The 27,712-nt window shown below is 32.1% G+C and overlaps 3 protein-coding genes across 3 annotated transcripts in view; all 3 read left to right on the top strand.

Annotated features, from left to right (window-relative positions):
* Nucleotides 1-340: 340 nt before the first annotated feature.
* LOC137921557 (pyroglutamyl-peptidase 1) lies at nt 341-4,589 on the top strand. The gene is made up of 3 exons (XM_068764353.1): nt 341-596; nt 3,208-3,443; nt 4,251-4,589. Exons 1-3 carry the CDS (start codon nt 372-374, stop codon nt 4,495-4,497), a joined length of 708 nt encoding a protein of 235 aa, XP_068620454.1. The 5' UTR covers nt 341-371; the 3' UTR covers nt 4,498-4,589.
* A 1,123-nt stretch (nt 4,590-5,712) lies between these two features.
* Nucleotides 5,713-9,266, top strand: RpS9 (ribosomal protein S9). The gene is made up of 4 exons (XM_068764642.1): nt 5,713-5,791; nt 6,235-6,466; nt 7,092-7,278; nt 9,067-9,266. The coding sequence occupies exons 2-4, from the start codon at nt 6,244-6,246 to the stop codon at nt 9,239-9,241; spliced, it is 585 nt and encodes a 194-aa protein (XP_068620743.1). The 5' UTR covers nt 5,713-5,791; nt 6,235-6,243; the 3' UTR covers nt 9,242-9,266.
* Nucleotides 9,267-19,426: 10,160 nt separating this feature from the next.
* The window catches only part of LOC137921525 (nose resistant to fluoxetine protein 6-like), a 35,953-nt gene continuing 27,667 nt past the window's right edge, over nt 19,427-27,712 (top strand). Inside the window, exon 1 of the mRNA XM_068764314.1 lies at nt 19,427-19,491. The gene's annotated coding sequence lies outside the window, so the exon portion shown is untranslated. The remainder of the gene's footprint in view (nt 19,492-27,712) is intronic.

Genomic DNA, 27,712 nt, shown 5'->3' with positions numbered 1-27,712 from the left:
ACACTATCCAAAAGTCAGTGATATCAGAAATAATAGATAACATAATGTTAATATAGTAAGAATGAACGTTTTCCATCCCACCGATGGCTAGCGGATTTTTTAAATTAATTTTATTCAGTATTTGTTTACTTTCTTTTAATTTTTATTACATTTCCAAAACGCATAACGGCTGCATTTATGTTTATTATGTGATAAATTGAATGAAACATATTTCAATTTCACAGGTGCGACAACTTAACAAAAATAATCAGCTGACTGTCTTAATGTTATTGTGTTGTAGACAAAACTAGTGTCTTTATGATTCGCATCAAACATTATCACGGCTATTATATATAGATATCGGCGGGATATCTTGTGACTATACAGAAATAATGGCCAACGATTTGGATTTTTTATTCAAGCCTCTAGTTTTAGTGACGGGTTTTGGTCCATTTTTAAATCATCCGGTAAACGCGAGTTGGGAAGCGGTTAAGCTAATGAACAAGGAAAAACTGGAAGACAAACATAACATAGAATTGGTGCTACTTGAAATACCGGTTACTTACGAAAATGTTGACGAATTCGTACCGGCTTTATGGGAAACCCACACCCCAAAGGTAAAAAACGTCAATCTATCAATACCCTTTTTATTGTTTTTAAATAAATCTAATAAACTTATTTTAAATATACTAGTGCTTGTAAGAATAGCGTAAAGTGTTAACATCCATAATTATTTAAAAAAAAACAGCAATAGAGAATAAAATAAGCTATTCAGTCCTAAATTCGTCTTCAGAACTTTAAAAAATAAATCATTAATGGCACAAGGTATACATATACACATATACATATACACCAAAATTCCACAAACAATCACAGATCACAGAACCACAGAAGAAAAATGTATGTTCTTCTATTTAAGAACTTTATACTGCTGTTAATGTTTGGAATTAAATATCATTGATGCTCAGGAAGCTAATTATTGTTGATGACTTGTATAACTAAAATTCTAGTTTTTCGCCAGCTCTTCTCAACAGAACCGTCTTCCATGCTGGTAGTAGCTTCCTGTATGAACAACATTGCCAACATTGTTATGTTGATGATTCAAAATTGTTTTAACAGCCTATTCATATAAAGAATACATTGATTTTTATATAGGCAGCATGATGGAGGAAAAATATACATGTAAATATTTTATACATTATGCTATTCTAGAAGGATAAGGCAAATTAAAGTTTATTGGTCAGGCTAGCCTAGATTCTTGTAATATAAGTGCTAAATATATATATATTAATTTTACAAACTTCTAATAAAAAGGTCTTATTAGAATGAGTATGGTTTAAGTTGTTTAAATTGATATATATTATAATTTAATATTGTCATCTCAGCCCTTAGATGCCCATTGCAAAGCCTAATCCACATCCAAAGATATCTATGGCCGATATGCCATAATTGTCACAGCCATAATTGATCACAGTATGATGTTATGATATGGAAATTCTGGAAACTTTTGTGTGAGTAGTGGCAATTCTTTATAATTAATGCATAAACTGTGAATTATAAGATTTTATCTAGGCATGCAAACCTGGCAATCTGTGATTTCAAGCCTAATTCCTCCACTCCTGGGCTACTACTGCTCTATATACCTTAAAGCATTGATGGATATTTCTCAACAAAATTGTATCCAAACTGAAGAGATCTATGGACAAATGAAAGTATCCTATCATATAACTATCTGTCACATTTTTCTAATATATACAGTATATATATGGCAACAAACTTCTATCCTTCTACAATGTCTGAACAATAAGATTAGAATCTTATTGTTCAGACATTGTTTTCCAAAAGTTCATTTTTTCATCTCTCATCTCTGTACATTACTTAAAAGCAGTAGCAGCAGAGGACTGAGACTTGAGATAGTAGAAGACTGGTTCGAATCCCAGTATGCAATCTTATTGTTGTGCATTAATTATATGAGATTGTCATTGCCCACAAGCTTCCAAAGGAAGAGAGCAATATCCTCTGCATACTATAATACTCCACTGATCGCCAACCAGTCTGCCATTGTCAGGTATATCCTCCTATATAATTTTGTGGGATGCCTTGCAGTGGGTCTATTGGCTGAAAAAATAACATAAACATAGAAATTGAGTTCATCTCTTTTTGTACATATTTTTAATAAGTTAATACCAATCATTTAAATATGCCAGAAAAAAGAATGCTGAGAAAAAAAATCTGTTTCCTGTCCAGGCCATGTCGGTCAGTGATGACCACATTTTATGGGAGTTTTCCTTTCGTTCTTTCAGGCCATTTGGCAGTACAGACAAACCTGACCCACATGGTTCTCTAGCTTTCCCGTATCAAGTTGGTTTTTCAAAAATTTAAGAACTTAGTAAAACAACAATAACCATACTAAGAAATTTATTGAAAAAACCATCTGTAAATAATGGCTCAAATTAACTTTTGTTATAAACAACTGACATTTCAGTTAAAGATAAAAGCATATAAACAACTTAGTAAATTTTGAACAGATTAATGGTTTTTTATGGGTCTAAAGGGAAACTTCACTGACAGTCAGCACTGACCGCATTAGCAGAGAACACATTAAGCTTAAAAACCAATTAAAATGTGCCTAACCAAATGCCATTTACAAAGACAATATAGATTTTGAGATAGATTAGATATTCATGTTTTAATATTCCAATGTATAAAAGTCAATATACCTATTGCAATCTTATTAACATTTACACTTGATATATAGTTTTGATTAAAATGTTCTGATACCTTATCTTAACTATTTATTTGATATGATAACATCACAATGCATTGTGAGGTAATAGATTTAATCTTAGGCTTATTGCAGAGGCTTTTAATATTTTATTAAATATGTGGCTTTACAAGATTTATTTAATTATACTATTTATTTATGTCTGCTTTAATGTTTATCTCAACGACATAATCATTTCAGCTATAGAGAGATGGGTAGTTTTAAGTGGCATGCATCCAGCATCTTCCAACAATCATCTGTCCACCTCGTGTCTGGATGTCCTATGCTTTGCATGCTCATCTGTGATGTCCACTATAGAACCTTAAGATGCCATCTGTACCACATTATATGTGGCCTGCTACTTGAACTTGCCAATCCAATATCTATATCATTTGTCTACTATTGTCTACTAGATTTTGGTATATCCATGAAATATCTTCCGTTACATAAGCTTTAATTTACAGCTGATGATACATGTGGGTGTGTCAAGTGAAGCAAATTGCATGACGCTGGAAACCCAGGCCCACAGGAAAGGATATCAGAGAATGGATTACTTCGACAAGTGTCCCGCTGACCATATATGCACAGCGGAAGGGGCAATCCGTTTGCAAACCAAGCTGAATGTTGAAAAGATTTGTAAGGAGTTTAATGGTAATCCCCTAGAAGAGACAAGTGCTGTCTCCTCAAAAGATGCTGGAAGGTGAATTTCCAGTTCTTATTTCATAGGTTAATTGAATGTAAAACTTAACCGGTCTTGCGTTACCTACATTCCAGAAATTGAATATGTCATCAGTTGTAATAAACACCACAAAAGTAGTTGTAATGGCGAACTATGGTGGAGGCCTATGCCTTTCAGTGGGTGTCTATGGACCAGCATCAAAATGATAAATTCTTATATAGTAGATAGTCTACAAACATTGTCATGAGTCAGTCATTAAGATTTAAGAACACCCAACTATTACATATTTTTCATGTAGCTATATACAATAATTTGCTGATAATTCAGATTGCATGTATAGTACATAATGCAGTTGATAATATTGGAGTAGCTTTAAAAAAATTGTTGCAACACTGTTTATAAATAATCCTTAGGAAAAACTCGCCTATCTTTGAGTTTGAATTTTCTCTTTATCGTAAAAGTACACGAATAATTTTGTAATGTTGAGGTTTCGATCAGTAGCAGCATGTTGGTTAAGAACTGTAAAGTATAAAAGGTATAAAAATCGTACGAAATTTATATGAAATAACATTAAACGGAAAAATAGGTAATGTTATTTCTGTCAACTAAATTCTGTCTGACAAATGTCATAACAGATTTGTCTTTGACAAAACATAGACAATTACTCTTTTAACGTACCTTCTGGCAAAGTTTGCAAGTTAATGCAATGTTAATATGTTTATGTTAATAAAAAGACATGCATTATAAAATAAATATATTGACATCTATATGGAGTTCAGTGTAAAAATTTTCATAACAGTATTTTTTTAAATATATTTGTGTCCACAGATATCTATGTGAATACATTTACTATACATCACTGAGCGTGGACAATACGAGGACCCTCTTCATCCACGTCCCTGACATACCCAGATATCCCTCAGACGTTACTGCCAGAGCATTAGAGAGAATTCTAGAATTATGTCTGGAGCAAGTAATTGAAATGGATAATACAGATGAAGTTTCGAAGAAGCTAAAAAATGCCCGTATAGAAGAAGGCAATGAAGAAGACAAATCTCCAAATTGTAAATGTTGATAAGATACCCTTATAATGACAAAAACATGTGAAAATAACATATTCATAATTCCACATATTGTAAATAAATATATTTAAAACTAATATTTACTAAAAATGTACTTATTATGAGCCGTAAATATATGAGTTTTGGAAAAAAACTACTAATTTGTAAAATGTTAGTAAATTAGATGTTTTATTATCTATCCCAGGCAACGCCGGTCAGAAGTAGGTTGTAGTGGACAAAGACGCGTAATTACGCGCGAAAATTATATTACTTGGCTGAAAATATACGAAACAATGTTACTGCACTCGATCATATCTTATTAATTCTTGTAACTACGATGCTTACAATTAGAACACGACATACATAAAACATACTTTACACGATAATTGTAACACATAAATGTGAACAAAGGTATCACTTATGGAATGAAGTACATTATTCTGCTAAGACACATCTCATTGTTACTAGTATTATACGTTTAGAAACTTAAATAAAACAATATAGATAACGTAAGAGTGTTACCTACGAAAGATTATGGGAAATTGCATAAGGGAGACAAAATATTAAAAAATATTTCTTTACTACTTTTTTTACCAAAGTGATACGACTACTAATTTTCCTATTCTTTAATTTCTGTCTAATGTTGCTAGTCATAAGTTGGTTCTGTTTTTAAATTCTCTACCAAATAAGTAACACAATTTGTTATATAATTGCACGCATAAATTTCTGACAACATTCTCGCATAGATATTCTCACGAATACAGCAACTGATCTTTTTATTAAAATGTGGTACTTTATATTTAATTGTTATGTCTTAGTAAAAACATTAAATGTCTGACTGGAAAAAAAAATGTAAACACATGATGTGTTCATAAAATATCTCATAAACGAGTTTCCTAATAAAACTGTGATTGTTGTGTAATCAGAGTTATGTATTTAATTTCTCACAACCTGTGTAACGACAGAAAATGTAAATATTTAGGCATAATTATTTCAAATATATTTATACACCAATTAGAACAAGAAAAATTGTTTTGCTTTTTAACGTAATGTATACTTTATAATGAATTAATCCATATTATAATGAAAACGCAATCCAAAGCACATTTTCCCTCATAGAAAAATGAAATTATTACACGATTCCGCTTTTGTTTAATTTTTAATATAAACTGACTCTTTAATCGATTTTGTCATATTATCGATACAAACCATAGCTTCAAACCGAAAAACATCGATATAACAGCAAGCAACAACTTACCAGGTTACGTTTGACACTTCTCTTTTTCTGGCGAGCTAAGTGCGTGGACGGTACGTTGTATTAATTATTTTAAATCTTTGAAAATAAACAATAATTTAAATTTTTAAAAATATAATGTGTGTTTTGTATCAATATCTTTCGTATTTTTGCTGAAGTTTGATAGATGTAATCGGATTTAATTATAACCTCACGCCGCCTTCAAGTAGAACATGGCTGTCTTTGTAGCCGTCATGTATGGACATAAAGGCGAAAATAATGCCACTGGATTACGATTCCCAAGCGCACCGCGCGAGAAATATACGGGGATTTCTCGTATGAGCGCTTGCAACGGTTAGTGGCGACAAACCTAACTCTAATCCTATGTCATTGTCGAATTACTATTTATATTACAAAATATATAGGTTTGATGGATTTCTTATAACTATCCAGCTTATTGCCTTTGCTCATATGAGTTTTGGTGGAGCATTGGGTTGTAACTTCGGCTATTTTTCAGCTCGCCATCATGGTGAACAACCGAGTACCGTCGGTCTTCTCCAAGACCTATGTGACGCCGCGCCGTCCGTTCGAGAAGGCGCGTCTCGACCAGGAGTTGAAGATCATTGGAGAGTACGGTCTCCGCAACAAGCGTGAGGTTTGGAGGGTGAAATATACGCTCGCCCGCATCCGTAAGGCTGCCAGAGAACTGCTCACGCTGGAAGAGAAAGACCCGAAAAGGCTTTTTGAAGGTTAGTTTACTAAACCACGTGTTCATGTTTACTTTCGGAAAAAAAATGAAACATTTGGTTTATTGGTTAGAAGTGTATAAGTCTAGAGGTGAATTCAGAGCTCTATATCAGTGAAGCTTTAAATTAGACCTATGTAAAGTAACCTTGTTAAAAAAAATTGTGACTTCACTGACTTCTATCCATACGAAAATTTTAATACGTAGTCATTTGAAATTTAAAAATACTTTATTACTATAAAGTCACAACATTTTTTATTTCTAACACCATTGATTTTTTGGACTTTCATATTATTTGTCTTCGAATTAGCTATGTATTCACCCCTTTAAAGCTATTGCTCCTGTTATCATTCATCCTGATTTATATATTTATAAACTACTAAAATTTTTGGTTTTACTGCCATTTTAAAAGTGTCTAACCAAGACTGAACGAACTCATTAACATTAAAGTAACCCTCTTTGCTTGAATATAAGTAATAATTAATATTTTAACATGATGAACTTATTTATGGCAACCTCTTGTCTGACCATGTCATGTTGACCGATCAAATCATCTGATAATTGCTATCTAAACCTAAACAACCATTTAATTATATATTTTTTTTTATTGGAGTGTATAACTTGTGCAGGAAATGCGCTGCTGCGTCGTCTGGTGAGGATCGGAGTGCTGGATGAGAAGCAGATGAAGCTCGATTATGTGCTCGGTTTGAAAATTGAGGACTTCTTGGAGCGCCGTTTGCAGACCCAGGTGTTCAAGGCTGGGCTTGCAAAGTCTATCCATCATGCCCGTATCCTGATCCGTCAAAGGCATATCCGGTGAGAAATCATAGACACAAAAATGTCATACATATAACTTTTGTTCTGTTTACTGTAAACAGTTTATAGGGATATAAATGTATGAGAAATTCTAGAATAATCTTTATCAATGTATATTACTGGCAATGTAGCATTTTATATACACTTAAACCTGTTTTAGTAATTGCATAGGAAGATGTGTATACAAAATAGTTTTTGGGACACTAAAGTATATTTTACGCAGTGAATAAAAGACATCATAAATTTGCACAAAGCTTGCAAAATGATGAGAAATTGTTGAGATATAGCTATTATCTGTCTAATGTGAAATTTCTTGTGGTAAACAGGTCAATAATCATTTTCATCAATACACAATATCTCATAGTTGATTTTTTTAGTAACTATGTATTTAGATGTGCAGTATGTTTTGGTGTGTGATATATACAAAACCATACCTAAGTCAAGTTTCATCAATGGGATACCTATTTATTAAAAGCTAAATTAAATACTATGTTTAACTTTGGAGCATTTGGAATTAAAGGACTATTTCTAATGGAGAGTGATTCCTGTTGACTCAATTTTAGAGCTCTAAGCTAGAACTCTACTAAGCAGCGGTTCCCCCAGAGCCTAACATAGAACTAAAAATAATCATGAGATGTGAGAGAGTTGTTTTTCTTGGACAGAACGTCTGATGTTTACACTATCTTGCAGACAGATTACTCTTCAAAGAGAAGTCTAAGTAATATGTTATCTCTTGCTTTGCTTCAGTTTCAAATTGTTTAAAATTTTCATTTAACAAAAAACAGATTTAAGTGTATAATAATGAAAACATTAGTTTAAAATGATTATAGTTTCAATTGATACATACAGGTGTTGAATTTAAGATAAAATTTGAGTTGACACAATACTGTAAGGAAAGAGGGTAGTTTTAAAAAACTTAAACACAAATTTGATCTATCCTAATGAACTCCAGGTGAAGACTGGTGCAGTGGGCAGGCCATGCTTCCTGCTTTGACTTAACCATGTTCATAAAGACCACTTGCATCTCAGCTCTGCTGGGTGTAATGTCTTGAAATTTATGCTTGTAACAAGCTATAACAGGTAATGTATTTGTGGATAATTATTGAGTTTTAACAAGATTGTACGATTAGAATTATTTGTATACTTTGAAAGGTTTGGTTTTGTTATTCATCATTTAAGCTAAAGCCCCCACTGCTGGATCTGGATTTCCAATGGCTGGTAGGAAGTGACCTGCAGCCAACTTTCTCCAGAGACTTAGGTTGTTTGTCCACCTTGTAGCTGGTCATCCTACATCAGTGTTTCCCACTTTAAGGCCTATGTTTCACAGGGAGGCAATTTGGAAGGGGACTTAATATGATTTTAACCCTTGTGCTTTAATATAAAAATGTGTTACATAGGGGAACATAAGAATTTTAGAAAAGCTAAAGGCATGGCACTTAAAAAGGTTGAGAAATAAATGTACTGCCTGTCTGTGGTCTTTTTCATAAATTACAAGAAATGCTGAAGCGGTAACATATCAATCAAACTGATTGATATGTTACCGCTATGTTCTGTAAAATATGTCGACAGAAACGACATTACTTTCCTGTCTCTGTAATATGTGACATAGTTCTTATTTTACCAAAACTAATGAAGTACCAATTACATACACACCATTTGTAATTACCTTATTAGATTTTATTTCTATCAGGCTGTGTATGTTTTCAAAGATTGGATATTTATATCCAAAATAATATAAACTAGGAAAATGCAATGATATTTATAACTATATTTGATTATGTCTCGCAGTGTGCGCAAGCAGGTGGTGAACATCCCGTCGTTCGTGGTTCGCCTGGACTCTGGCAAGCACATCGACTTCTCGCTGAAGTCACCGTTCGGCGGTGGCAGGCCAGGTCGCGTCAAGCGCAAGAATCTGCGCAAGGGCCAGCCTGGAGGCGCTGCTAATGATGACGAAGAAGATTAAGCGATAAATTAATACTTGTACAGTACACTTTGTTTTATTTTTTCCAATTTCACATTTATAGACAGGCAATATTATTAAGGATGGAAGCGAGTCTCAGTTTGTAGTAGAGACAGGATCACCAAATACAGCCAAGAGGTCGTTTACCCAAAAGGTGGACTGATGATCATGTCAGTTTGAAGATGTAGGCAATTGGAAAACTATAGGGGAGGTCTATGTCCAGGATGATGTATGGCTGCTATCGTAACTTCTTGTTTTATATTCACTTAGGTGACTGCTTGTAATATTTATATGGTGTAAATAATAATTATAGAATATACTATGTACAAATACATTTGTGAATTATGTATGAAACAGATCACTTGAATTAATTTCGAAGCAAGCGTGCAGTTCTTAGTCATGAATTTGTATGGTAAGTATATTGAGCTATGTCGATATTCTCGAAACCCACAAGTTTTCAAGTCGCAATTCAGTTCATTTGTAGATGAAATTTGAGCGCTCAAAACGTTGCCCTATAATTTGATGAATTATTGGAATTAAGTTGCGATAAATAGAATTGTGATCAAATATTTTATTTACTATTCATTTGGATCTATACGGATCAACCAATAGTAAATATAATCTAAAACAGAGTTCCCCAAACTTTTTTGTGTCGTTTTTTGTTTTTCCGTGTTGGGTAGACCCCCTACTTACCTGATATTGATTTCCTGTAAATTTCTAACTAGTGAAGTTTAGTGTGAAAAACTGCTGATATCCGTTTTTTTTTTTAATTTTATACTTCATAGGTACTTTTATAAATAATGTAAATGTTTTGATATTATAAGATAGTATGATATAAGTAAATAGGTACCATCAGTGTATGTGTTGAGATCCACTATCGTGGACCCCCATTTTCATTTTATAGATCCCCAAATTTTTTCTCGCTGACGTAGACCCCTTGCAGATTGTCATAGACCCCTAGGGGTCGATATAGACAACTTTGGGAATCACTGATCTAAAACACCCCTAGCGCTGTCTCGCTCACACAGTACTACCTACATGTAAACTTGTGCGGGTTCTACGCAAAATGTATAGATATAGCGGCAAAATAAAGAAGCCAAGTGACTTCAGCTCCGTGAACTAATATCCGACGAAGCTGTAAAAAAAAGCTTTAGGGCTAGTATTATTAACTTCAACGTAACAAAAGAAGCGTAGGAACAATCCAGAAGAGAATCAAGAACCAAATTTACTAGCAACATTGAATAGTGTTTCATACACGTTCGACGACCTATTTACAGAACCATAAATAAAAATAGTATTATAATGGTTTGTAATAGTATTTCTGGTGTGTACATAGATGATGCTTGTGAAGGCGGAACAAGTGATGTACATTTGTAACGACTAGATAACCGATATCAAAATTAATTCCAAACACACGATTTAACCAACATTGCAAATGCAAGTTGCTCTGGATGTTGTAATTATAATATATACGTTTAAACCAAGGCAAATAAAATCGGTAGTTATTTTAAAGTTATGGCGTAGCTAAGAGAAATACGTATTCATTTTTATAAGTTCTATTCTCATGTAATATATTTTTAAATTGCTAAAATAATATAATATCTTTAGCTCCTAAAAGGAATTCATAGCAAATAATTACAATTGAAAATGAGAAAAATTCGTCCACCTTCAACAATTAACAAGGCATACGCAATTAGCGGGTGGAAGTGGGATTGTAATTCGGACCCCAAGAATGGTTTAACACAAAAGTATTTTAGCTGTAATGCCCAGCAATATGTATCGTATATGCTGCATAGGTTACAAAATATAGCTGCAATATTCATTGCCTAAAAATCTTAAAGTTACTTTACTTTTATTGAAATAAAACACAGTTTTACCAAGTTAACTGCATCGCTGTTCCAGAAATTGGGACATGACCATTTATACACATGCGGGAATATCTTTTGAAATTTGACAGAGACATAAAAAACTTTTTCGTGATTTTCAATCACTATTGCTCCTTAAAATAAAAGTCCAATTGTTATAAAATATGGAAACAAAATTTTGTACACATAATAAATAATTTTAAGTACAAAGTCTAGTTATAGATAAAAAAAAACTTTGAATTAACACTCAAAGGAATGGAAAAAATATATTTTATGACCTGGAGTTAAATTTGGAACATTACTATAACATATATATGTAGTAACAATACTATATATAATATTGTGATCAAACTAGAAGGCACGTAAATTTTTAATCCTAAGTTGGTGTGAAGCAAATATCACTTAGTAAACCATTTTGCAGGATTTTTTTGTGTCTAAAACGTGTCTTAATTTTTTGGAAAAAAAGCATTAGAAACTCGTTGATGATTCCTTTTATAACTTGAGAAAGACTTTCGATTCTGATTTCGTTTATTCTTTTATCTAAATTTATTAAAACTTTGTAAAAAAATTATAAATAAAAAAACGGCAACGCTTGAATAATTTATGTATATATAATGACTTTTTAAAATATTGATCATTTGACAGATCGCTTTGAACTTCGCGTATTTGACAGTTCACGCACTGCAAATGCAGTCGTTTTGCATATAGATCAATATTTATCGATTTTAAAATTATTAGTAAACATTAATTTATTTTTTCTTTTGGAAAGCGATAGGCCGGTAACTTCTTGAAACCGGGACAACTAGTTATTATCAAAACCTGCTTTTATAGTTTATATTATATATCCATATATATGTTATCCATTACGATTTTACGTGTTAATATTAAATTGAATAAACATTGTGCGAAGGCATACAACTTTCTATTAGAGCAACGGCATTGTGCTATACGTAAATCGAAAATAAGTCTGAGGTTTTATTTGAATATACTTTTAATTGTTATATCGAAGTCACAAAATCATTATTTAGTATTCAGCTATTCATATATTGTAAATAAAACGCCCGGTAGCCTTATTGGTTCTTAATTTAAACTTGCGGAACATTTTTAAAAATATGTAATACAGATAGAATTTCGAACACTTTTTGGATTGCTAGAGAGGTATTACTGACGAATGGCAGCCACTCAAGTTCCACTGGTGGGGGCCCGTCGGCTTGGTCACTCCATGGAGTGCTGCCGAAGCCATGTAAGAGTTCATCAGCCTTCCATGCTTATGAAATCGTTGTATTCAGCTCGAGCAGATGCTCCCTCAGAAGACCTCGAGCCTCGCTATCTTAAAAGAGGTCTTAGAAATGAGACGGCTGACCAGCTGGTCAAAGAGAGAGCCCTGAAATGTAAGACCGTCTATTAGGAGAGGCGACGCTTGACTTAGACGGTACTCGGAAGTCGAAACAGATGACGTCACGAAATTTTTTTTTCAGGTTTTTGCCGCTCCTATAAGCTGTTGCGCGGGAGTGCTTTCACGCCATGTAAGAGTTCATGAGCCTTCCATGCCTATGAAATCGTTGTATTCATCTCGAGCTGATGCTCCCTCAGAAGACCTCGAGCCTTGCTATCTTAAAAGAGGTCTTAGGAATGAGATGGCTGACCAGCTGGTCAAAGAGACAGCCCTGAAATGTAAGACTGTCTGTTAGGAGAGGCGACACGTGACAGAGACGGTACTCGGAAGTCGATACAGATGACGTCACGAAAGCGTTTCTGCCGCTCTTATAAGCTGATGCACGGTAGTGCCGCTCATGCCCAGATAATAACTGGACACGAGAGATCCTTTGTGTGTCTAAACCGGTTTAAGCTGAAAGAAGGTCCAATGTGTTAGCGCACTGCACTTCCTGGATTCCCTAAATCATAACACAGTTAGGCGGTGGAATAGGAGATGGATAAAAATTAGATTTTGATAGGCTGTCGGAGATTCTCTTTGACCATAAACAACTGCCAATTCTCCTTCCCTTCTGTAAGTAATAAAGGAGAGTGACCACTGGGTGATTTCCTCTTCGATTTCCGCTAACTGTTGATAGTAGATAGCGTTACGGACTTGATATAAGCCAATCATAATTGTACATATTCGCGCTTAAAATAATTTAATTAATTTGTATAGTTTATAAATAAATTATACTCAAACTGGCCATTAGCACAGCTATAATTAAAAATAAACAAGATATCAATTTTGAATTTGGAATCTGTCATTTTTAATTGTGTTTTCTTATTTTCGCGCCAACATGTTGTAAAATGTTTTGTGATATTAAAACGGAATGGGGTGATAAAGAGAACCGAATCGCTGCGATTGCATTACATAAAGTATGGTGTCAAATTTTTAAAATCCTACACACGCTTGGTATTAATCAAATGTTTGTGTACCAGGCTATTGATACATATAATAGAATCTCCTTTGTTTGTGACAGAAAAACATCTGGCCGTTTACGTAGTGTTCGTACGAAAAAGGCGATCAAAGCAATCTAAGAAATTTTGTCCGAAAACAAAATCATCTCGAGAGATGAAGATAGCAATGTCTTGTAGCTTATAAAAGACGCATTGGTAATTTATTAACTGATAATTTAAAAAAAGAATAGCCTTGTAAAATCAAAACAACTACTGAAGCAGTGCGCAAAGGAAGGTCACAGAAAATTTTGTTTACCTATTATGGTTATTTTAGCAAACAAAATAAATGTCTGTATTTATACCGAAAGCTTTAAAAAAGTTTCTCGATTACAGTACTCGGCGATAAATTTTGCATATCGACTTTTGGAAAGAGACATCGGCTAATTTAGGTTTCTCAGAGCGCTATCTCTGTCGCACGACTGACAAAACGTCACATAGGTAGTGTTGGACAGAGATAATGCTCTACGAAACCGAAATTAACCGATTGTCTCTTTCCAAAGGTCGATGTGCAATACTATAGATAGGCAATACCTAGTACTGTAATCGACAGAATATAAAATGCGTATAACCAGATATACTGGATTATGATTTATGGTCAGTTTTAGAATAAGGCTTGTAAAGGCTATTATAATTTGAAGTCCCTTAACAGATCATAAGATTGGCAGTTGAGATTTTTTTTTAAAAAAAAGAGTGCATGATGCTATTGGTATCTGGCCACAGCGTGTAAAGAACAGTATTGCCATTGAAGACATTCGAAATAGGTTTTATATATTTTAATGTTTTTATATTAATGTATTAAACTAACATACTGGGATAGTAATGTTACGTATAAACAAATTTGTCATTTTTCTCATATATTGCCTATTATAATTTAATATGATGGTTTTTTTTTCAATTCAAATTTTTATTTACATCGGATATATGAAGGAGGTCGCATAAGGACTTCACACACTTTTAATTGTAAATTTAATACTAACGAATAATTATTAAATGCACAAAAAAAAGGTCATTGTCACGGACGACTACTCTTACCTCCAAAATTATGTCTCCGTTTCCGTAATTAAGTATTTAATTTTATTTGATATTTGCTTTGTTCCTCGTTTTAAATTATACAATATTCACACCGTATTATATTCAAAATAATGTTGCGATATAATTAAATTCAAATGCTTGGAATTAGAAAACCTAAGACTCGATTTCATTGAATAATCAAATCTTTCTTGAAAGATTTGCATGAGGTACATACCATCGTGTTGGACATTTCAACGTAGGATTCCCTTCTATATTATTACGGCGAAGTTATACGGTAATATTCTTAATCAATGTTATATATAAAGATTTGTTAATAAATAAAATATAAATATATAGATAAATTACTGATTTCCCAAGAACATATATTATATATTAATGAATATTTGTCTGTATGTCCTTTATAGAATGTAAACTATGCATTTTATCATATAATGATCTTTAGCAAAGTTTTTGTAAATGAGCCCATGAAGGTTTATAACTAGGTATAACTAATTTTCAACAAATGGCGTCACTGTCATTTTTTTCTAAAATTCCACGCGGACGATGTCGTCAGGCACAGCTAGTACAATATAAATACCAGAAGGAAAAGCAAATTTCGATTACATAGAATTTGAAAATCTTTGTACGGGCAACACTTTAACCCTTAAATGCATGACTTTTATTTATACTTTAAAAATCTTATCTTGCAGATAAGTACACTACGATGCAGGGAAAAATAGAAATATGTATATGTACTGTTTTTTTATAGTTAGTTATTAAAATCAACCTAATGTTGCAGATATACAACACTATGCATTTACTTTTAAGTGTAGTAATCATATTATGTTTAAGTGGTATATTGCAGTTTTTCATCATTGTGCATTTAAAGGTTAACGGGTTAAAAAATGTTCAGAAACAGTCCATTGCTAGATTTAAAAAAGAATTTTCAAAGAACGTATATGCTAAAGGTAACACTGTAAATGATGTCATAGAAGACAGCACACCTTGTGGATTATAAATGTTCGTCTACAGCATGGATGCACAGACTGCGGCCCGCCGGTCGAATACTGGTGGCCCGCCGACAGCAAAAATAATACAACCAGAATAAAACCAAAAAAATGTAATTACCTATACTTCTGGCGGCCGGCCCGCCATCAGTACATGATTTGCCCGAGTGGCCCCTAGTCTTAATAAATCTGTGTAACCATGGCCTACAGGCTAATTCACTATCAAATTATGTAATAATAAATTATTTCAAAAAATCTCTTTCTTTCGCTTGTTCTCATGTCTGAGTTATTTCATCTGTACGGTTGGTATACTGAAATTGATGTTAACAATACACGTAGCCATTCATATGTCTAAATTAAATTGCGATGGGAAATCGTCGTCGGTTTAGCCTATAGCAACCCATTGCAAGGCATAGAACTCACCCAAAGGTATCTATTGGATGATATACCATAATCGCCACGCTTAAGTGAATATGACGATATCTTAATAACAGAGTTTATTTGTCGATTCATCTCACCCAAAGATATTTATGGGAGAGATCCTAATCGACACGTTTGGCAGGAGTCTCTGATGTCTCGGGGCAGAGGTGCGGATATTGAAAATATATTTGTTTTGCAAAAGAGAGCCATCCGAGCTATTTACAACTCAGGAACGCAAATATTTTTGAGAAAATAGTTCAAAGAAATCAATATCCTTACTGGTTCAAATAATATGGAACGTGAATAGTATAATTATAAGGCAATGTGTAAAACAGTCTCTACCAAAGTTTCAACTGCAAAAATTCTCTGATTCATTTGTAATAAACGAAATCAGATTTTTTATGTTAAACTACTTACAAAATTCGAAACGCGTATTAAAATTAAAATGACAAAGTCTTATTGTTTAATAAAGGAATATTTAACCCTTAATTAGGCGCATGGGGTCAGGGCCGCTTAAAATTCAAAAAATAATGGCTTACAGTCTTCAGAGCGTACTAACGCTCTTTCTAGCTTCCTCATTCCCCCCGGGGTACGCAAATTAGTCACATCCAGAACATTAACTCTTGCGCACACATCGCTGTCCTTTAGAGACCTGACCCCATGCGCCCAGTTACGTTCCATTTTTTGGCAAAGGTAAGTTTTTACTTTTGTGATGTTTTTTGTGTTTATATTAGTATATTGTTTACTGTTTATCTTTGTATGTGTGTATTTTGATACGGTATGATTTCTTTATGTATTTTTGAGTTTTTTTCTATGCTTTTTCTTTTTTTTGAATTAAAATGCCTAACGACAAACAAATATTGCAATGGCTGGATGAAGTGCTTGATGAAGAGCAAGATGTTGCTGGTTCGGATTCGCAAGACAAAACTTTAAACGATGCTGTCATTGATAGTGCTCATAATTCAGAAAGCGAAATTGAGGAGTCTGAACATATCCAAGACATCCCTGTATCGACGGAAGATAATTATTTTTTATCTCGACATACTCAGAGAAATGGCCCGAAAGTGAAACGGTGTAAAGTACCACCATCGAACGCAGTAAGGACCCGAGCACAAAATATTATTTTACATTTACCTGGAGTATAAACATATCTGGAATCAACCAATTTGTCATACACAAAGCGAATACTGAGAAGACTTTGACTTATACAAGACGGATTTTCTTGAAGAAAATAGCTGCGGCACATGTGAAAGATCACCAAAAACGTCGCATACAACTACGTGCTGTACCAGCGACAACAAAAAGACGGCTCCGTGAAGTTTATAATGTGAACAAGGCGGTTTATCAATCAACAGCTAAGCGCGGGCGCTGTTCATCATGTCCTAGAAAGGACGACAAAAAAGTGCCACCAAAATGTTTCAAGTGTCGTAAATTTATTAGTCAGCAACACTCAAGGATTTACTGCGTCGGATGCAGAACAGAAGATTCCGCTGATGAGGCTGAATAAACTTTATTTCTTAAGTTGATCTTGGCTATGCCAAAAAAATTAGTTTAAAGAGAGGTTTACTGTTTTTGTTTTTTTTCTAATATTTTTAATGTCATAGTAAGTATTTGTTTCTTAAAGTTAAGTATATTAAAGTACTTTATTAATTACTAAAGAAATCCATTAAGTTTTATTCCTTTTTGATACTCTTTTCTCAATATTTTTTTGGGGTCATTTAAGACCCCATGCGCCTAATTGAGTGATTTTCTCAATGCGCCTAATTAAGGGTTAAACGACAAGAATTCTTGAAGTGATGTCGCCTGATTATTTTGATTTAATTTAGGCTATATCTGATAAAGTGTATATGTATAAATCTGTATAGTTAAATATTATTAAAATAAGTGTTGTTGTTGAGTATCTTCCTGCTTCTTCTTAACTATAGCACTTGGCGAAGCGGAGTGGAGTCAGAAATAAAATAGATTAAAAAAAATAATAAGCTGACGATCAATAAGAGATCTTTTAAAAGTTCCAATGTCGAATAAATGAATTTTATCTTTATCTAAACTTTTACCTTAAAGAAAAACAAAAAATAATTGGTACGTAATCACTTAACAAGATTTTTAATACATTTATAATAAACAGTTATTATTAAACCTAATACGCCATTTTGTAATTTTGATAGCCGTCAAATTTTTGACATTTGAGCATCAAACTGTCTTAAATAAATTATAATATCATTATAAAACTAGGTTAAAATAATAATAAAAATATAGCTTTATTTCATTCCATACAAATAAATTAAAATTAGTAATTTAAAATAATAGTTTTGATAATTTTGTACTAAGTTTGTATGGACCCCTCAAGGTAAAAGCCACCTCCAAAGCTTTCCATTTTTCTCAATCTTTGGCAACTTGGAACTTAGTTAAAACTCGTACAAGTTAAAAACAGTGTATCCTTAGAGCATTAAATAAAGTGACCACTATCTTACTTGTTACATTTAATTATTTTTTTATGTTGCATTGTAACATGTATAGTCTGTTGCACTAAAACACTAATATTCTCTTATTTTGTCTGTACGACATATGTACGAAGTTTATATATTCATTTAACACACACATAAATAACGTAAACACAAACAGACATAATAGCAAATTTTAAGACTAATGCATACGATTATAACAGACTTGTACAATATCTACACTTAAATTTGGTACAACAAAAATAAATATTAGGCATGATAATAAACCATAGCATATTTATATATATATATATATTAAGTATATTTATATTTTATTTTGTTTGGATTGCATACGCGGTAAGTTTAAAACAGCTGCATATCTTTAATTAAACTAATAAATAAAGCAATCTCTCCAATATTCTTACTTTATTTATTTATTTTTTCAAATTCAAAATCAAAATTTCTCTATTCACTCAGGCATTTTAACGCATGCGCAGTAAGTTTAAAACTGCCGCATATTTTTAATTAAACTAATAAATAAAGCAATCTCTCCAATATTCTTCCTTTATTTATTTATTTCTTCAAATTCAAAATCAAAATGTCTCTATTCACTTAGACATTTTAACGCATGCGCAGTAAGTTTAAAACTGCCGTATATTTTTTAATTAAACTAACAAATAAAGCAATCTCTCTAATATTTTTCTTTTATTTATTTATTTCTTCAAATTCAAAATCAAAATGTCTCTATTCACGTAAACATTTGAAGGAACTTTTGAAATGTCAATTTTAATGTATAAGAAGTAAGCTAAAATCGGCTCGGTATATTGATCTGCTAAAAGCCGGCTAGAAACTCAACTGTTACTATATTTATTATTTATTTCAATTGTATTGCATTGTGTCAGACGTATATATTATCTGCAGTAACGTCTGTCGTTTGATGATTAAAAAAAAAGTTGTAAACAAGGATAAGCGCGGGAACGTCGCTGCGTCTTGTTCAGATGTCATGATGCTTTTCTCGCTGTTGGTTGTGATATTGCTCCTGAATGGCAGCTATGCAGATGAACGCACCTTTAACGGTAAGTCCAATAACAATAATTATATTAATTTCTTTTATTTTGTTTGTCATAAACATACACTGATAAGGCAATATTTTATTTAATATTTATATTTACCAAAAAATAATAACTAAAAACTTATTTATTTTCGATTTAATACAACATAATAATATGACAGTCGTTTTAATTATTTACTTGATGCTGTAGGCATTATTTTAGATGAAATAAATAAAAAATATACATTTTTATGCTTGACAATATTATGATTATTTATCTGTTAATTCATTTCTTTTTCTTCCTCTGTTTCTTTATTATTTATTATTTCTGAGGCAAGTGCGATCCAAATCAGTATGACGTGTTTTTATTATAATGTGTATTATAACTTATTTATTATGAGAATATATGTTATGTACATATGATTGTAAGTTTTGAATACGTTATCTACCCATTATTAGTACTTCTACCTTTGTCATACTATGGTTGTCTGTAAGAGATTGCCTTGTGTGATAAGACGGCACTTTGTACTTTTTTTGTATATTATTGTGACCCAATTTAAATGTACCCTAACGTGTAGAATAAAGAACATTAAATAAATAACATTAAATAAATAACATTAAAATAAATATATGTTTAAATCTGTGTTAAAGTTTATTACAAGATGTGTAGCTGTGGCGTTTCTTCCTGATTCTTCTCCACGGCTCTAACATCTTGCAGAGTAGAATCATAAATAAAATAGATTAAAAAGTAAATAGATAATAAGCTATCGATCATTAGGAGTTCTGTTAAAAGTTCCAAAGTTGAATACACGAGTTTTCTTTTATCTTTAATATATATTTATTATATATTACATAATTAACTAGTTGAATCATTTTATTCTCTCTCTGTGATCTCTTTACATCATGACAACACCAGAGGAGGCCAATTTGATAGAAAGTACAATCACATTGAACTCCTCTATGATGGCATACATCGAGTTGAAACTGCAAGGTTTCCAAACGCATATTGATCACATAAGACTTCACAACAAACTCAGACATGTGTTTTTTTGCGATAGCTCATAGTAACAATATTAGTGTTAACTCTTGTTGATCGCCAACCATTTTTATTTTTGACTCTACTCTGCTTCGCAAAGTGTTATAGTTGTGAAGAAGAAGCACGAAGAAACTCCACAACAACACAATAGTTTAACAACATAGATTTATACATATGCACTTTATCGCATAGCCTAAATGAAATCAAAATAATTAAGCGACATCACTGTCAAGGATTCTTGTCATTTAAATTTTCTATTATTGAATAATAAACCTTTTAGTACCTTTCATTTCATTTCAATTTACTTTAATTATGCGCTTTGAATTTTAATGATAATAACGAATAAAAAAGTTACATTTTAAAAAAAGAAACATGTTGCAAAATAATTGTTTCGAGTAATTATTCATTCGGTTTCGTTTCTGTTAAAATAAATGAATCCAATGAAGAAATTTAATAAAATTTAATAATTTTCTTCATAATTGTAAATAATGCAAGTTACGAAAAAAATTTACAAAATTTATGGATCCTAAATTAGTGTCAGAAGGACTAGCATAAAGTTTGAATTAAGCTTTAATATAATTTTTCCGAATTTTGAAGTCCAGATAAGTACAGATAAAATCGACGCCATTTTTTTAATGAGTTTCAAAATTGTCATATCAATAATTGCGATGTAGCCGGAGAGATAGAAATTAGCCACAAGTTATGACAAATTAAAAAAAGTTGGATACACAAATAATTTTGATTTTTACGTACCACATGATCTCACTGAAACAAACGTAAACCTAACCTCATTAAATATTATAAGAACATGTGAAAAAGGTTTTTAACCCATTAAAGATAAGGTCTTTGTAATCTATCTCTACTTATATTAGAAGATGATTAGGTCTATGATGCTACATGCTTCTCTAGAAGAAACCTATTCACTCTTGTCTTGAAGACAACTAAGTTATAAATAATATTGTCGTGGTCGAAGATCTGTCAGTAAGAATAGGACCAATATTTAGCCGCTTCCGCACATGCAGTGGTAGTCGTGCAACAAAGTACACCGCCCGCTAGCCCACTGATAAATGCGTATGGCGCGTAGTAGGGCCAAACATAGTCAATATTCAGTCAGTCAATGACACTAATCGATGTAACATAACTCCTGAAGACGCCCCGTGGAGGGGTGAAACACGTGTTGAGTGGTTAAACGGTGGCAGTTGTGTAATTCGCATTGTTTGCCGCATACGCATTTATCAGCGGGCTGGCGGGCGGTGCACTTTGTTGCACGACTACCACTGCATGTGCGGAAGTGGCTAAATATTGGTCCTTTTCTTACTTAGGATGGACTTCCGCAAGGTAACGCCTGTTTCCATTAAATATTGAAGATTTGTCATGCTTAACAAGCAACACGGTAATGCTGTGTTTACACTAGTACTGAAAAGGCATTGTTTATAGCTTTTACCATCGGTCAGAATCATCGATATAGATCTTTACTGCTAATAACTATTGAGATAAAAGTAAGAAGAAGTTAGGAAACAAACAGAATTAACCAATAGAAGGTGTGGCGACTTAACATATAACGTTCCCAAACGCGAAACCAAACGTCCTTGATGTCACTTCTTTACTTCTTGTAGATCTATGTAACATTATACAAGTCCTTAAACTCGAGGTGAAAATAGGTAAGAAAATAGAGGCAGAAAGTGAAGCCTCTTTTTTGGGCGACGATAAATGTCGCCTTGCACTTCTCTGGTTATGCAAACAAGTAATGCAGTAGACTATCGAAAAGGAATAAAACTAAAGAATAAAAATAAAGGGACTGGTAAAGTGTGACTACAAGAACAAAAAGATAAAAGATCAAAATAACAATCGATGTAATATAGTAAAAGTACAAAATAAAATTGTTAAAGAAAAAACAAAATAAAATGATGCTGTTATTAAAACCAAATGTTACCAGGAATGTTGATGATGAAAAAATTGTTGACGTGTAAAAGATCGGAATGCGATGAATGAAAGAAAATGTGAAGGATATAAGGAAAGTGAAAAATGAATTGGGAACAAAGGTGAAAGATGAACAAACATACAAAACTGAAAATATAAAAAATACATAATCCGAAATTGTAAGGTCCCTACCCCACACAAATCAAGGGAAATTAGAAGCCTCGAAAAAAGGAGGCGCTATGAAAGGAAAACATAACATAAGTCAACATCTACTGTCCTAGTTTTATTGTACCAAGAAGACAATATTCTATAAAAGGAAAGACCGAATTCTTACAAAGTTACAACTCTGAAACTCTCACATCTTTAGCCACAACAAAATTCAGGAGAGTTTGGCTACGAAGTGATACTTATATATATATATATTCGCCAAATAACCCTGACATTGAACCTTCATGATCAAAATGTCTCTATAAGATGGCAAAAAGTTATGTAAGAGAAGAGAAATGTAAATATAAATATATGAATTTCAATCATAATCCATTATTTATTACAGCTATATTATGAGTATTAAATAAATTAATTTAATAAATATTGTAATCAAAATGGCGGACACAATTCTCGACGTTTCGAAATAATAATAATCATATAAATAGGATAAACGAGATTGAATTTTGCAGTTTTAGTTTCTAACTTATTAATTTGACAAAGGAAACAATTTTAAGAATTTTAATTGATTGTTAAATAAGTGAATATATTAAATTATTACAAACGTATAAGACAATTAACACGCCATAATGATTTTGAACTTTTTATATTATTAAAAAAGTTTTTATAACTTTACACACGATGTGAGCGTATTGGAGGTCATGCTATTGCCTCAAGTTGTGTTAATTATGTAATATATTATTTGTCCTTTCTTGTCTATATCCGCTTTTTAAGTGTCAATTATTTTAATATAATAAGCAAGCTACTACCGGAGCGATGATCTGTTAAGAGCAGGAGAGAAACTCAAGAATTGCTCTTTTAACACGTTCACTACGGCTTGAGGTCAATTCAGCCTCATGGTAAACTTTGCACTGGTGCGGCGCGTAAAACTCGTGTTTTCTCTCTAGTGCGGCGGCTGTTTACACTCAACCGTATGAGGTATGACAAAGACAAATATAGGTTTCTTTATGTCTGCGAAGCATTGACTCAATATTGTAAAAAAAATTGATGAACATGAGGCAGAAAAGGCCTCAACCGCACTACTAAGAAGTTCAGCTTGAGGCTGATTCGACCTCAGCCTGTTTGAAGAACAAACAAATTTTGAAGAACTTTCAGCTGCACCAGCTGAAAGTTCTTCAAAATTGGGCCCGCAGTGAACATGTTAAATAAAATTTAATATTTTTTAATGTTTACATTATAATATCATCCCTGTAAATGAGCCAACAATCCAAGTTCTACAAACAATTTAAACATAACTCTTGAAAAAAAAAATAACTCTTGAATGCCATTTTATTTATTTAATATTATACGCGTGGACTGTGTATTGCAATACATAAACGAAAATTGTAGTAATCTTGACATGATATTATAATTATATAAAATTTACAAAACTAGAATAGTATACGTAGAAGTAAACTGACATAGAATAAACGTAAATGCAAACTGCAAAACGACATACACTATTAAAAAAAAAAAATTGCAAATATAAAGAGGTTCTATATGTTCCAGTATCCAACAGAAGGTCTGAGATATCTCTTGGAACTTTAAAAAAAAGTAAAAATGGTTACCGGTTGGCCTTTCTCACCGGTTTTCGAGTGTTAACATTTTTAGTTATTATTAGTGGATACGCGACATAGCGCGCAGAGTTGATGAATATGAACAAAATAATTTTAAAATTCGAAATTAAAACTATTTACTATTGCTTTCGTATAAATCTGACCGTTACTTGGCGCAAAATGGCGGCAATTTAAAAATTACTTTTCGGCGCCATTTTGAATTTAACTAGTGTTATATTTTTTTGTATGATATTCACTAATTTCGTTACGTATTAGGCAGTCAAAATTGCAATAGACTTCAGTAAACTTTTGGTGATGAAGTTCCATCTCATTTTACTATTTATAACTGGTTTAGCGAGTTCCCCAGTGATGATTCATGTAAGGGATATATCTTACACGAATAAAACGTCTTTCAACAACAATTACTAATATCGTAGGTTACTTCACTTTATACAGGGTGATTGGTTAAAAGCTTCATAGGGGGTGAATTTATTACTAATTTAAAGTGAATTAATGTAAGGTACACCCTATCAAAAGAGAGATGAAAAAAGCGTTTTCAAAATTCGAATTATTGTACCCGGCGGTAAATATTGCACATCGACTTTTGGTAAGAGACAATCGGCTAATTTCGTCTTCGTAGAGCACTATCTCTGTCCCACACTACCTATGTGACGTTTTGTCAGTAGCTGTATTTCGTGCGACAGAGATAACGGGTATGTACTACATATTAAAAATAATGTCAAAAGTTATTTAGAAAAATTGATCAAATTATTTGCATCTTTAAAGCCTTACTTTACCTGCCAGTACCTTTAAAACTTAAATTTAACATCAATTATTCTGTATATTCTATTAAAATTAGTATTTTATGAGATAATTTAGGCTTTAGTAAACTTTGTGATAAAGGAATAACTTTTATTTAAACAAAATTATAAAAACTGTATTTTTGATTGGTAAGTTAAATGACATTGTAAGTTTATCTAAAATACAGTGGTTTCAGATATGTAGTAAATAAAATGTAAAACATTATTGGATAAAAGAAACATTATTAAAATTCGACTTTCTTCATATTAGAATTATTCATTATTTACTTCTTGTCCACAGTCATTGGCGCGTCGCCTTGTATACCATATTTGTTTGTTTAAAGATAATACATAATTAACCATAAAACTTATCTTTTCTTTTTCTGTTTGCTATTAAATATGGTTTGTACATTTCGTATATTTCCTTTAAACATGCTATAAATATGCCTGATTATCGAGTTAAAAGATAATTATAATATTCGTTCCGCTTCTAATGTAAAATCACAAGCGCAGCCGTCATTCAAAGAAATAAGTTCGCGGCATGTTTGACAGATTCAAAATGGCGGACACTGTTATAACATTTAAACATAAATTATATTAATTACGTGTTTATCACTTTAACTATAACTCAATGTTGATTTATAATAAAAACAAACTAAGGTAATGTTTTTTTTTAAATATTACAATAAAAACATATAAGTACGATTGGCGCCTTTTTCGTGTTCCGCTATTTCTTACAGACAAACCATTGGATGGATTAGACAAGGATAGGAAGACTCAACTGATACGAAAAAAGAAGAATTATATAATCTATAAAGAATAAAGATTTAGCTAGAAGTCGAAATTAACTAATCTTTATATACTTGTCAGAAAAAATCTTTAAATCTTATGCACTTATTTCCAATTATTCTGTATAAAATAACATCCCTGAAATATGTTACATTATCTTTTTTTTGTTTTAATGCTACAGACAAATAACTTCTGGCAGTTTAGTCTGCAGGGACAGATAGTAAACTGCAATTAAATTTAAAATGTAGTGATCAGAATTTTAGATAACGCATTTTCTAACTATATCATCATTACGTTATTTATTATTTATAAAACCATTGATTTTTGGTAAGAAAAGGATCAATATATAGCAACTTCTATTGGTCCTTTTCTTACTTAGGATGGACTTTCGCAAAATAACGCCAGAATCCATTATACATTGATTTTTGAATTCGGTGTACCATACATTAAATAACCGCATCAGAGATTTCACACTTATAGCCAATCAATTTGTGTTTATTGGAGCACGAGGTATAACAGTTCAATCGCTATAGCCTTTATTGGTTTTTACCTTAATCCTTAAAGATTTGGGCATGACAGGAGCGAAAATTAGTTCATTTCAGAAACAGGCTTTTGAGGAAATATTGATACGATCATGTAAATTAGAAAGGCATTATAAAGAACTCTTTTTAAGCCAGCTATGTGGGACATGTGTCTCGAGCTCCATTTCTGCTAGCACTCCCTTCATAGGTACCACAGTAAGGCTCTAGCGACATATATATACTTATATATGTATATATACGTATGCATATTCATGTATGTATATGTAGACATATATATTTATATATACGTAAGAATATTCTAGAGTAATAAAGAAACTCTTAAATCAGAATTACCTTCAAAACTTAAGAATAAAATAATGGACAATGTTTACTACCTTGTCTTACATATGGCTGCCAGAGATGCATTTACAATAACTACACCAAAAATAAAATACATGTGTGCCAGTGAACGATGGGAAGGTATCTACTTAACATATAACGATAACATCGGAAAAGAAATACAAAAATAAGGAAAACCACAAAAATAATAGACGCTAGGGCTTGTCATATTGCACGCAAGGATAAGGAAAAATTGACAAGGGTACCTGGCAAGGATCAAGAAATAAAAGAAATGGATTAATGTAATATAAAGAAAAGCTGGTCAAAACTTTGGATCACCAAAGCAAAAGACAGAGAAATGTGGAGCAAAATGGCGGACGCCTTTACCCGTAGAGAGACCCATAATGATTTTTAAAAGTGAATTTTGATTTTGATTCTCTAATAATAAATTATTAAACATTGAAATTATTTATTATGAATTTAAATTTAATGATTATTTAAAGTAATATTTTATTTTTTAATGCATGCACATATTATTTAATAATAAATCACAAATAATAAACGATATACTTGTTTAATATATTATTCATTATGGAAATACATACATACATAAGGACGTGTAACGCTCTGTAATAAAAACCTTTCCTTTTTTAATTATTTTAATGTGTCAAAAATATCTTTGAAGGCGAACGAAAAAATAATTGGGCCTCGATATATAATTACAACTACACATTTTAAAAAATAAATCTTATTAAAATTAAATTTATTGTTGCTTTTATATCCCATCACGATTTTTTTTTTTGAAAATTTGTCCTTTCTCCATGCGGTACCGTATTCCGTACTATATTTTACTTACAGATTCTTCTTCGGCAGATTTTTGTTCATCAATTCATCATCATAATCTAGACGAAAATTCTAGATTTTTTTCAATTCGCACCAAAAAAATTTTTTGGTGCGAATTGAAAAAAAAGTTTAGGAAAAGGTTCAAAACGCCTCGTACCACAGTTAATGGAAGATTTAACAAAATCAGTACCGCTGGAAACGTGTTAATCTTGAAATGTATAAACTCGGATACGAATTT

This window comes from Battus philenor, unplaced genomic scaffold (assembly GCF_028537555.1).
Source record: "Battus philenor isolate CCGP_79_NKW_IND1 unplaced genomic scaffold, ilBatPhil1.0.hap1 SCAF_19, whole genome shotgun sequence".
Classification (NCBI taxonomy): domain Eukaryota; kingdom Metazoa; phylum Arthropoda; class Insecta; order Lepidoptera; family Papilionidae; genus Battus; species Battus philenor.
Note: the sequence above shows the minus strand (reverse complement) of the source record. Positions and strands in the feature narration are given on the sequence as shown.